General features: G+C 41.9%; 1 protein-coding gene across 5 annotated transcripts in view; it reads right to left on the bottom strand.

The window, feature by feature from the left end:
* The window catches only part of APP (amyloid beta (A4) precursor protein), a 183,901-nt gene that overhangs the window by 88,980 nt on the left and 82,444 nt on the right, over nucleotides 1-12,477 (bottom strand). For 3 of the 5 annotated variants that reach the window (XM_014938124.1, XM_014938126.1, XM_014938125.1), the window contains exon 6: nucleotides 1,558-1,725. The exons of the other annotated variants lie outside the window; for them this stretch is intronic. In XM_014938124.1, coding sequence (XP_014793610.1) covers nucleotides 1,558-1,725 — 168 coding nt within the window. The remainder of the gene's footprint in view (nucleotides 1-1,557; nucleotides 1,726-12,477) is intronic. 5 annotated transcript variants of the gene reach the window in all.

Below are 12,477 nucleotides of genomic sequence, written 5' to 3'. Positions count from 1 at the left end.
CCCTTCAAGGAGCTTTGCCATGAACAGCTCTAGAAGATGCTGAGATGAAATGCAGCTGGAGCACCAGAGCAGCAATCCTGCCTCCACGTCTGCTCTTGCTCCTGCTCCCAATAAAATACAGGTCAGCTCCTCTGCTCCACAACACACATAACCACCACGATGCCTGTGTCTGTGGGCATTTTTGAGCCTTCTAGTTATTGCAAATATTCTGAGATGCAGTTTGGAGAATACGTTACTAAAAGCAGCCCTAACATGCTGCTTCTGTTCTGCTCCTTCTTGCCCTGTAAGCAGGCAGGGCAGTGAGATACATACACACTCTTTAATGTTTCAGATGTAAATGGCAGCCAATACTCTCCTTGGTGCCCAGGGACAGGGCAAGAGGAAATGGGCACAAACTTGAATATAAGAAGTTCCATCTAAACACAAGGAAGAATTTCGTTACTTTGAGAGTGGCAGAGCACTGGAACAGACTACCCAGAGAGGTGGTGGAGTCTCCTTCTCTGGAGACATTCAAAACCCACATGGATATGTTCCTGTGCAACCTGCTCTAGGTGGACCTGCTTTGGCAGGGGGGGTTGGACTAGATGATCTCCAGAGTTCCCTTCCAAACGCGTGTGACTCTGATTCTGTGATTCCTGAGAGGATGTGCAGGCAAGATGGATGGGAGGAGAGCATATCAGAGCCTCCTCAACCATAACACAGGGTTGGACTAGATGATCTCCAGAGTTCCCTCCCAAATGCATGTGACACTGATTCTGTGATTCCTGAGGTTATGTGCAGGCAAGGGGGATGGGAGGAGAACATATCAGAGGCTCCTCAACCATAACACGGCTGATAAATCCAGCATCTGATGATTCAATACCCTGTGATGGAGAAAGCCATCCTTCTCAAGCCGAAATCACAGTGCGAACACGCTTTCTTCATGGCAAATCACCATTAAAATAAATGTTGTGTTAAACAAAGTAAGAGGTGATTCACATCCATGTGCATCACGGCCCGCAGGGAAACCTAAAAATCAAATGTCATTTCTTGCCTTTCCATTGCAAACACACACAAAATATTCAATCAAACTAAAAACAAACAAACAAAAAGAATCAGTTCTTCTGAGGCTGGAAAGAAATACTCTAGTATTACAATGAGTTTATATTGCTTTGATTTAAAAAGGTCAGAAACAATGCATGAAAATACACTTTACAAATAAGCTTATAAGCTATTTTTTAAACTTACCTGAGGCTTCCTTAAAGTTTGTGTTTTTCCACATGCACCACACATGCATACCCAGAGACACACCACATGTCAGTAGGCTCCGACAGAAAAGGTTAGGAGAAGGTGAGTGCTAAGGCCTCCTCTAAGGAAGTGTTAGGCTTTCAGCTACCTACTCACAGACCCCCTGCCTACAGCACCAAGAAGTCACCCCCTACCATTCCGGGTTAGCGAGAGGCTGAAGAGGATCTAGCGGTGAGCGGAGGAGGCGTCGGACAGAGCGCGGCCGGGGGGTTAGTGAGAGGCCGGGCCCGGTCCCGAGCGGCGGGAGGGCCGGTGTGGAGGGGCACTTACTGACGCTGCCACAGACCGCCATGCAGTACTCCTCCGAGTCAAAGTTGTTCCTGTTCCCGCCGCAGCCGCCGTAAAAGAAGGGCGCGCACTTTCCTTCGGCCACGTCAAAGTACCAGCGGGAGATCATGGCGCGGCAGGGACCAGTCTCGGCTTGCTCAGAGCACACCTCTAGTCACAGGAGACCCGGAGGAACCACATTTAGCACGTCAACGGCATCGCCCCCCCTTTCCCAACCAGGTGCCTCTCGGTGTCCACGCACACGCGGGCGAGGAAGGAGGCACACCAAGGAGGTGTTTCGGGGAATGGGAAACCCTTCCCTGGAAAACCACCCCGGGGACAACGAAGGCAAATGTTGGACTGACCCAGATCCATGCCACTAAGTCCCCTTAGCCCACCTATACTTTTATTTTTTCAGCTACTTTATCCACACCCCCCTTGCTGTGCTCTGGTAGTGCTCTGAAACAACCTCCAGCATGGTGGCAATAGTACAAGCGTGAAGTTTTGCCTCCTTACAGGCCGGAGGGGTACAACTGCCCCCAGCTCCAGCCCATGGTGCCTGCTGATGGTCCCCAGCACACTCCTGCCCAGGCAGCCCCCTCAGCCCCTGCCTGGACGGGGAACATCTAAAAGCAGAAGGTGCCACTTTTTTTTCCTTTCTGTTTTTTAACTATACATTCCGCCCCCCTCCCCCACTAAAAAAACTGAGAAGATTTCCCAGGTTGTACAAAAGAAAAAACAAAATAAAAATATGTATGACTTATAGAGGAAAACAAATTCTCTTCGGACACCTATTATATATAGTCATTGCTGAAGAAACTCCCTCTTGCAAGCTGCTTGGCACAGGGTTTATAATTCGTAGTTGGAGGGCTCACATATATAAAATTACTGCCATAGCTTTATCCCATCCATGGGAGGAAATCTCATCTCCAGTGAATATATACAAGGAAAAATGAAAACGGTTTGTGTTTGAGTCTCTGCCTACATCCTGCAACACATGAAAACCTGAGAGAAGAACCAAACCACACGAATTAAAGGAAGACAAAGCAAATTCTGCCTGCAATTTGGAATTCAGCCAATTACACATGTAAACGTATAGCCCTTTACCAATAATGTTCCAAACAGACAAAACCAGTTTTATCTTTCAACGTGCTGCAGAAGTCGTTTCAAATCTACATATCGTTAAACACCAATACGCCCCTCATTTGCTTTCATCCCACGCACTGCATCGGCAGACAAACTGGTACGTTCAACTACAGGCTTCTAAATTCTCTGCATATATTTGAATTTTGTGGAAGGCAGATCCCTAAAGGTTGAATGGTAGCAAGAAGAAACAACAGCACATTAGCACTGAAAATCCCCCTCATGCTCATCCGCTCTCAGATGCTGGCTATGAAGAATCCAGCCTTTCAGAGTCTATCCTGACCCATCACTTCACTCTCCCACGGAGCATTGCTACTTATAAATAGATTTTATATTCAATTGCCTTTGGTAGTCAGTATCTATCTACATTTCCTTAAATATATAACTGAGGTGCAATTTTATAGCTATTTAACATATTCACATACAGTACCTATAAATAATGTCAAGAATGGATTTTAGGGAGCATCGATTCGGTCTAAGAGAAACAGACGCACCTATGCAATCATCAGGGATTTGCTACAAATGTCACAGTCTGTACCAAGCAATTAGGGGGAAAGGAACAGCAGGGGGTGAAGGAATATTAGGGTTTTTTCCTTTAAGAAAAAACAAAACAAGTGTATTTAATTGTAAAACACATTAATTACAATTGACTGTACACTACCATATGATTAATTATATCCCACATTTAGTATACAAGAGGTTCTTCTGGTTTTTTTTTAAAACATAAAATGTAGTCCCGTCATCCAATTATACAGTCAAATCTTCACACAAAGCTAGCTTTGCACAGCCTTGGAAGAGCTGCCACATGTCAATTAAAAATGAATAGTGACTCTTGACATTAAAGAGACAGGTATAATCAAGAGAATTTTTGCTGACAGGAAATGTCATTTCAAAAACCACAAAGGTCTCAACAACTCAGTCTTTTCTTACTTAGTGTTCACGATGGGCTACGCCACACAATAAGCGCCTTCTAGGTTTCCCTCAATATACTAGTTTTGCTACAAAGTCTGATTTATTTAATTTTGCACTGTTAAGCGCTATCAGGATGGGAAAGGTTCACAGGTTTAATCTGAAATTTCCTGTAGGTACATCTTTCACAGAAACAGCAGCAGACTTCTTTGCATGTGCAAATAATGTGCAAAAGTGACAGCAATTGTCCATCAAATAACTAGCGCCAACGCTAACAAGGAATGGGCTCTCTGGAAACTGAAGTCATTCATACACATGAAAGTGCAGTTGGACAAGCATCCAGGAAACCACAAGGCAGCACATTATATAGGACAAGCCTGAAGCACTGCAGCCCAATGCTGTGGCCAGGGACCTGCCTCCTGCCTGACCTGTCATCTCTCACTAGGCTGGTGGTGACACTGCGAGGCAGTGGAGGGACATCCTTCCCTCCCGCCTGCCCAGCTGCCCCCACTGCTACTGGTGAGACCTAAATGGTAATTATTCCATAGCAGAGAGAAACGGTCCACTGTGCAAACAGTTTATGACCTGGGGGAAAAGTGCTCTGGGTTACTGTGATATGATTAGGAAGAAATGTTTTACTATGAGGGTGGTGAGACACTGAACAGGTTTCCCAGGGAAGCTGTGGATGCCCCATCCCTGGAGGTGTTCAAGGCCAGGCTGGATGGGGCTTTGAGCAACCTGCTCTAGTGGGATGTGTCCCTGCCCATGGCAGGGGGGTTGGAACTCGATGATCTTTGAGGTCCCTTCCAACCCAAACCATTCTATGATTCTATGAGTCTATGATTTCTCTGTTTGAGGGAAGCACATTGTTGCTCCAGTCTAGGAAGTTTCTCGTTGCTGTCACTCCTTCCCCAGTGATGCCACCACCATCCACCACCGTCTGTTCTCTGCGGAGGGCCAGAGCAGCATTCCTTCATCCCTGCTTCAGGGTAAATGTACATTTTTAAACCAGCTTCAATGCCTGGGAAATGGTCCCGTTGCTCCTACTGGTGGGCCAGTTACTCCTCTCCTGCCTCTCCACAGCCCCATCACTTGTCTTCATAAAAGCCACAACATTTGATCCTCAGCTGTACCACCGCAGCTGAGAAGATGGAAAATGAAGTACAAAAACGGGAAATTCAACAGGTTCTCTTGGCTATTTAATCCAAAGACTGTTTCTCCTTCCACTGCTACCGAGTGTAAGAATTAATGCCTATGATGGATGAGCTATGGTGTTTTCACAGGTATTAGCGGAAGGCTGGCAGCATACACTGCTAAATGATTCATCAAAAAATTAAGAGCTGTCTTTGCTTCATATATTAATCTTGTTGCTGAAAACTGATTAGAAGATGAGTTACTTTTTTGCCACTGTATAATTCAATTTTACTTGGTATCACAAATAATTTGTATCAAGTACAGTATTATGGGTGAGCTTGGCTTTGTTTAAGGAACTCGCTCACTCTTCTCCCTATAAAGACACATTTTTGCTTTTGGTTCCACGACACTGGATAGAATTAAAGAGAACAAGCCCTTGCCACAGCCAAGGTTCATAAGCAGCCTAAATGCTAACACTTTTTCAGACATTTGCAGTTTTCACACCATTCTTCTTCAACTGTAAAATTTCTCTCATCTTCTCTGTGCCTTAAACCAAAGATTATAGTTACCAATACCTTCCCTCTCTGAAATCTTATATTTGGCAAATTATTTGTGAGATAATCAGGAAAGTATAATTCAACTTTCCTCATTCCAAGCTTCTCATAGTTATTCCAGCCTCTTGAGGCAAAAAAGTTGTTTCTAACCAAGCAGGTAGGTCATTCCTTGAAGGACAGCAGTGTGGAACAGCTTTTTGATTTGCTTTTAAATTAATGGTTAAAGGGGTATACCGAAAATAAATTAGTTACAATAAACATTGGTACTGACTGTACTATGTTTCCTTTGAAAAGCACAGGCTACAGCACCCTAGGAAACGCAGTTTTCAAGTATGTGGACATTGATTCATAGTGGCTTTACAGAAGGTACTTCCATAAACACTCATTTACCAAAATGCTGTTAGTAGAGCTAATTAGAATTTATGTTCAAACATTTTAGATATTTTTGATGATCAGTTTTTACAGAGGGGAAATATAGAATATGGCTCTGACCGACATTTTAAAATTTTTCATTACCATATAAATCGGGTTTTTTTCTGTTCCTTGAAGAAAATTGTGATTTTAAATCAAAGTGAAATTATAATTGCTTTATTTCAAAATCTCAACTCCATGCTTTTTTTTCCCCACATGGGACTAACACTTACTCTGTGAATACCAACACTGTCAATTGAGGAATCTGAAATAAAATTTAAACTTCTAAGGAAGGGGGAGGGGAAATTAAAGCTACATTTACATACTTCTATCGCTGTAAACATCAAGGTTACTCAGTATTTTCTTCAAGATCTGAATTTATTTACACGATCATAAAAAATAAGGTCATTTAAATGCTGGCACAGTCTGTTCTAAACTTTAAACCAGCAATTCAGTTTGAAGATAATTTGAGGGGAAAAAAAAAGGGCAGAAGAAGTTAGACTACCATCTCCAACCTGTCTTGGAGGTTGGGTCCTATGTTTAGTTTATACCTCTGAAAAACTTTACCTTAATGCTACATTAGAAAGATACCATCATGTATTACAAGTTACAAATATTACAAGTTCTTTACTTTAAACCTGGTAATGGAAAACACAATGTATTTACGGCTCTTTCTATACTACCAGCCCTTCAAGTTTGAAGTTGATAGTGATGTATATACAAACAAATCATACTGGTGGTATGAACCAGCTCACTAGCACTAGTGTGGGTTTGCTTTGTCTGTGTTTCTGTCAGTTCAAACTGTACCATAATCACACCCGACCTGAACAAGTAATACATTTAGCTGCTCAAGTATATGGGATCACAATCTTATATTTTACCATTTATATTTCACTAAAGAACAGAGTAATCCATTAATGCAAGACAGGCCAAAAGAATAAACCTCTAAAATATATATAATGAGGCATATGTTCCTCTTTGTTATACACTAGTATATATAATATTACAGTTGGAGTAATTTTGGCTTCTGTCTCCTCAGGAACTGACAGCTACAGTTTGAGGTTATTAATACACACATATCTATATTAGTCTCCATTTTTTAACTAGCTGAGAAAAATTAGACAAGTTAAAAGTAAATGCACTCTGATTGTCTTTTAGTTATACCATTTGTGTTCCAAAAAGGCACAACGTTGTTTTGCTCAATGAATTAATCAAAAGGGAATATTTCAGGATAATTTCATTGAAAATAAACTTCCTCATTTTGAATATATGGTTAGAAGAGGCAGGCAAATTTTAGTTTGAGTATTCAAAGATAAAAGCCAATTTCAGAAGAGATTTTTTGGAATTAGGAGGAGACAGCTGTGAAGCTGGCACATACTCTAGGAACAAAGTTGGTGTACAAGCTATACAATTGCTAAAATACTTTCTGCAGAGAAAGTTAAAAGAATAAAGCAAAATGATGAATTCTAAATGCAATACTGAAGAACAGCTCTTCTAAAACCATTATATACTCTAAAATCATAATTTCCATCCTGCGCAATTAAGATTGAATTTCTCTCTTTAATGTTTATTCTTAAACTACTGGAGAGGGATATTTGGAATACAACAAAAAAATGTAATTGTATACTTGAATACAAAGCCTTACGATTGTGAAGTGGGACAAATATGCGAAAATACATTTTCAGTTTGCTTCTGCACAACACAATTTGAACCAAGGTGCCATATGGTTACTTCCAATGGCCAGAACCCAAACAAAAACCCTAGCTTTATTTTAAATGTAGGTCAATAAAATGTCATGAATTTATGAATATTTTAAAAAAAGGTATAGTTGCCACATAACAACAAGATTATGCTAACGTGGCATGACAGTGAACATGACGATCAGCCCCAAAGTGCATTCCAGTCTTTTACATAAATATTCAATTCATTATTGCTTCATTGTAGTAAAATCACATCTTCTCCAGGGAAACAGATTCTTGGGGGATTTCTTCTGGCAGAATATACTTCAAACCTTATGTGAAACAACACTACTACTGTGTTTAGTATTTCAGTACTTTTGCCCTTGATCCTAAATGGTAATAACATATTGCTTTTCAATCAACAAGATTACTAGATTATAAAAGAGATTTCTTCTAATTGCAACATATCTTGAAGTAATATATTATGGTGGAATAGCTGTGCTTTAAATTATAGTGTCTAATTAAAAGCTATTGGTTATTTTAATGCAAATCCATTAAGTTAATTTTATCACCTCTTGCTCATATGCTAGAGACTATCACTCTTACTGAAGATCTCATAATAAAAAAACGTAGAGTTATCATGTGCATTATTCATATTGCAATGTATCAATGTTTTCTTAGTAGGGAATACAACTACACATTATCACTTTCCCACTAAAGTATACTGCACAGTTTTGAAGCAAATGAAGAAGAGCAAGGAACTACTACTTTAAAAGAGAGACGATAAAGTTTCAAAGAAGAAAGTGGGGAAAGCTATTGAGGCTAAAAAGCCCTATTAATCTAATATATGCTACTAATATCATCCCATAATTTACAGCTGATAGGTCTTGCAATCTGTCTTAACCTCCCTTGCCACAGAATAGATGGTAGCTGTCACTGCATGAATTTAAAGTCTTTTAGACACAAGTCTTCAGAAAAAAACTCACTATGCTAGATCAATAAAGCTAAGAGCTACCATATAAACACAAGCTACTTTTCTCTTACTAGGAATCAAGCATATGGCCTCTCGCTTGCAACTCCAGATTGTAAACATAGTTAAAATGTCACATCGAGCTAAATTCTTTCTTAACTGTTTAAAGAAATGCAGCTGAATTAAAAGAATGCAGAAACCAATTCCTAAAGGGCAACATGATAAGCTAGGCCAGGCAGGTCAAGCTTATGCTGCTGGATCCCCCGCATCTGCTGATAGGTAGGTGCAGAAGCTGCCAGGTGTCTTCTGCCAGGCTGCTGCGCTGACCCAGCTGCTCTCCTTTAAATTGGACCTGACTGACTGCTAAGTTGACAGGAAGCACTAAGCTGAAATTGCTTATTCTTTGTGGTACACCAAGAGAGGCTGATTTTTCTTGTCACCTACTGTGCGGAAGGAGAGCAGAAATGAAATCACAAAGGTCTGTAGGCGATGGGGAGAGCAGGGCTGCTGCCTGCTTCAGTCACACACTGGAGGAGTCACCTGGAGCACGGAGGTGTGGGGAGCAGCTCGGCAACACCCACCATGCTGCGACCGCAGAAAACAAACCGCTGCCTGGCTGAAACCCTGGCCAGCAGAGAGCCACCTCCCTTGCTCCACACAGAGACAAAAGTCAAGAACCACAGTTTTTCCTGCAGGGCTTCATAATTGAGCCTCCCTTCCCTCGGCACAAATTCATATAATCATAGAATCATAGAATTGCCCAGGCCGGAAGGGACCTCCAAAGGTCATCTAGTCCGACCTCCCCGCAGTCAGCAGGGACACCCCCAACTAGACCAGGTTGCCCAGGGCCTCATTGAGCCTGTCCTTGAATATCTCCAGGGATGGGGCCTCAACCACCTCCCTGGGCAACCTGTTCCAGTGCTCCACTACCCTCACAGTAAAGAACCCTCTCCTAATCTCCAATCTAAATCTGTTCCCCTCCAGCTTAAAGCCATTGCCCCTCGTCCTGTCACTGCAGGCCTTTCTAAACAGGCTCTCCCCAGCCTTCCTGTAGGCTCCCTTCAGGTACTGGAAGGCTGCTATTAGGTCTCCCCGGAGCCTCCTCTTCTCCAGGCTGAACAACCCCAGCTCCCTCAGCCTGTCCTTGTAGCAGAGGTGCTCCATCCCCTTGATCATCCTTGTGGCCCTCCTCTGGACCCGCTCCATCAGGTCCATGTCCTTCTTATATTGAGGGCTCCAGACCTGCACACAATACAGTGATAACATCTCCCTGTGATCGAAGGCAAAAAAATGTTGACCTGACGTTAATTTCACTCTATGGATCCCTGCAACCTCAGACCCACAATGGGCTGGATTTAACATCACAGCTCCTGTAAGAGCGTATCTGAAAGTCTTGGGTCTGCTGTCCTGCTCCATATGAACTGAGAGAAAAGAAGGTTCTTCACAAATACTGGCACAGATTGTGCTAGGAAACATCGATTCACATTTCTGAATAAACACTATAGCTTATAAAAATGTGGTTGCTGTAGAAACTTAACGAAATAACTGCTCTCCTGCCAATGACCTCTCCCATTTTCTAGGCAAGACTAACTTGCTTTTCACTGGAAATAAGTTTGCAAGTAGTTCTGCTATTGCTATTTTGATCACGATTCATTAAAATATGCATGGAAATAAAATTGCCTGAAAAATTGATTCTATAATAGCTCAAGTGTCTTTAAAAGTATAGCACTACATTTACGCTTTCCAATTTCTTATGGTTGACAGCAATCATTCCATTGACAGCGGAAAGGACTCAGTACTAGCCCACAATTAGATCCTAATTTATGGGTTTAGAACAGTTGCTCTTTGTTGATTTCACAAATAAAAAGCAACTCCTCTCAAACTGAACAAACCCACTCTCTGCTCTTCAATGCTAATGACTTAATATTAGCTACAGCTTCATAAAACTGGCCGTAAAGTTTCTCTGAAGAGCATCATAGGATATGCTTTATGAACTGCACTGAGTAATGCTTGGGAAAAGCAGCCTGAACAGAGCTCACATCCATAAAAACAAAGCTCTGACACCTAACCCCATCTGGAAAGGATTTCAAGGTGTCTCCATAGGATGGACCACTTCCTAATACATACGTTGTCTACAAGGTACCTCTGCCTCTTTCATTTGCACTAACAGTGACAAACTCTTCTGTTTGCAACAGCAAGACAGCAGATGCCCACCAGAGAAATTCCTATGCCGGATCTGCTGGCCATGATCAGGAGGACAGGGGCCCTGTAGGAAGCTTTCTCTCAAGTGCAGGAAGGGAAGAGGAAGCTAGGGCTAAGGCTGTAAGTTATTGGACACTTCTACATTTACATTTCTCCTAAGCATTTTGGATAGTGCAGCTCTGTCAGACACCAATTACACACACTCAGGGACAGTCTCTGCACCCTCCGTGCCCCAGGAAGGCTGGAGGTCAGAAAGCAGAAAGGGCTGTGGCAGAACCGCACTTAAAACTTGTATTGGTAACGGATTGCCCCCACCTCACTTGCAGTAACACATATATCACTCAACAGCCACCCACAGTGACAAATCCAGACCTGGGAAAAACAGGACAATAGCATTTCATTATCAGCTAGCACGTGTATACATTTCTAAAGGATTTTTAAAAGGTAGCTTCAATAGTTCGCCTCATTTCTGTTGTATTTTACATTCATATTATTACACACTCCTTTCCTGAAGGCTAAACATCTTAACCTCTTTGAAATGTCAACCTAAGTAAAGAAACACGTTCTACCTAATTTGTCCTCATTTCCACTCATCCAAAATCCCATTAAAGTCAAGTGCACTTTTCTTCCCCCCCACCCCCCCTCTATATTCATTTACTAGCGAGAACAGGGTGTTTTATCCCCAGGTGGTGAAAGCTCACATATGGAAATATATTTAATTGGTTTAAAGATTTAAACATAATCTCCTCCCACCCCCTCCTCGCTGAAATGGCTCTCCAATAACTGAGCACAACACTCAAGGCAGTTATATAAGGCAGAGACGCACCAGACTGCGCTGCCAGCCTTAGAAAGAAACGTTCAGAAGTGATTTTAGCAAAACATGAGCGCTTTTGATTGGGGAGCTTATCTGGACTGAGACCAAACAGCAAAACCTAAATGAAGTAACTCTTGCTTTTTTCAAAGCATCCCCTGGGCACCCTTCTGTCCTCGGCACGTGTGATGAATCACGGCCGGCAGCCCCTCTGCTCCCTGCCTGCTCTGCCAAACAGCAGCACCACGCTTCCAGAGGGCAGGATGCTGTCACACACAAAACAGGGGGACTCTGCTGGCACTTCAGTCTCAAGCATCTCCCAGGAGCAGGAGACCAAGGAGAGAGGAAAGGAGCCAGGCCAGATGTTTTCTGACTCATTTCACGACTGCCCCCCCCCGAATCACTCCCATTTTGCCTCTGCCTCCTGCAAGTCCCAACTCCTTTCTTTTCAACTGTAGCCTTTAATCTCATTTTCTGCCATCATCTCCAGCATGAATTGGTAAAGATATAAGCACTGCAGAAAAATCAACTTATATCTTACAGAGATTTAGAGCATATGGAATTGTATTTACTAAAAAAGAAATATAAGGATAACACATTCAAATAAGTACAGTAGGAGAAATGTGTCATTAAAAAAAATTTATGTTGCTACATTGTCCATGGACTTGGGTAAAATTCAAAGCTTAAAATGCAGTCCATGTTAGTAACTACAAAGTACCCTGAAAACTGAATTTTAGAAATGAAGAGTTCTTTCTCACTCCATGTTTTCTTTTTTGGGCAATGCATTCCTATTTTCTCCCCTTTGATAATCAGGTTCACTTTTCTGCATAGTTATTTCTAAATTCACCTAATTTCACTGAATTACTAGTTCACGGAGAAATATTGGAAACAGGTATCTAACAGAAATCACACAAAATGACTAATCACTGCTGTTAATACAAGAGACCAACCCAGCTAGTGCTAACTCCTGCTTCGAATTGACACTCTCTATCCTTCTGTGACAGATGCACGTAACTCACACACGTACTTCTCCTGTGTTGTTTCCTACATATAGCAGTCAAATTTTATTTAATGTTACTTTAAAATAAAAGCAACCTTTCTGCTTCCATC

The sequence above is a fragment of the Calidris pugnax genome, unplaced genomic scaffold (genome assembly GCF_001431845.1).
Source record: "Calidris pugnax isolate Ruff unplaced genomic scaffold, ASM143184v1 scaffold25, whole genome shotgun sequence".
Taxonomy (NCBI): Eukaryota; Metazoa; Chordata; class Aves; order Charadriiformes; family Scolopacidae; genus Calidris; species Calidris pugnax.
The sequence above is the reverse complement of the archived record's forward strand: the minus strand, read 5'-3'. Positions and strand labels throughout refer to the sequence as shown.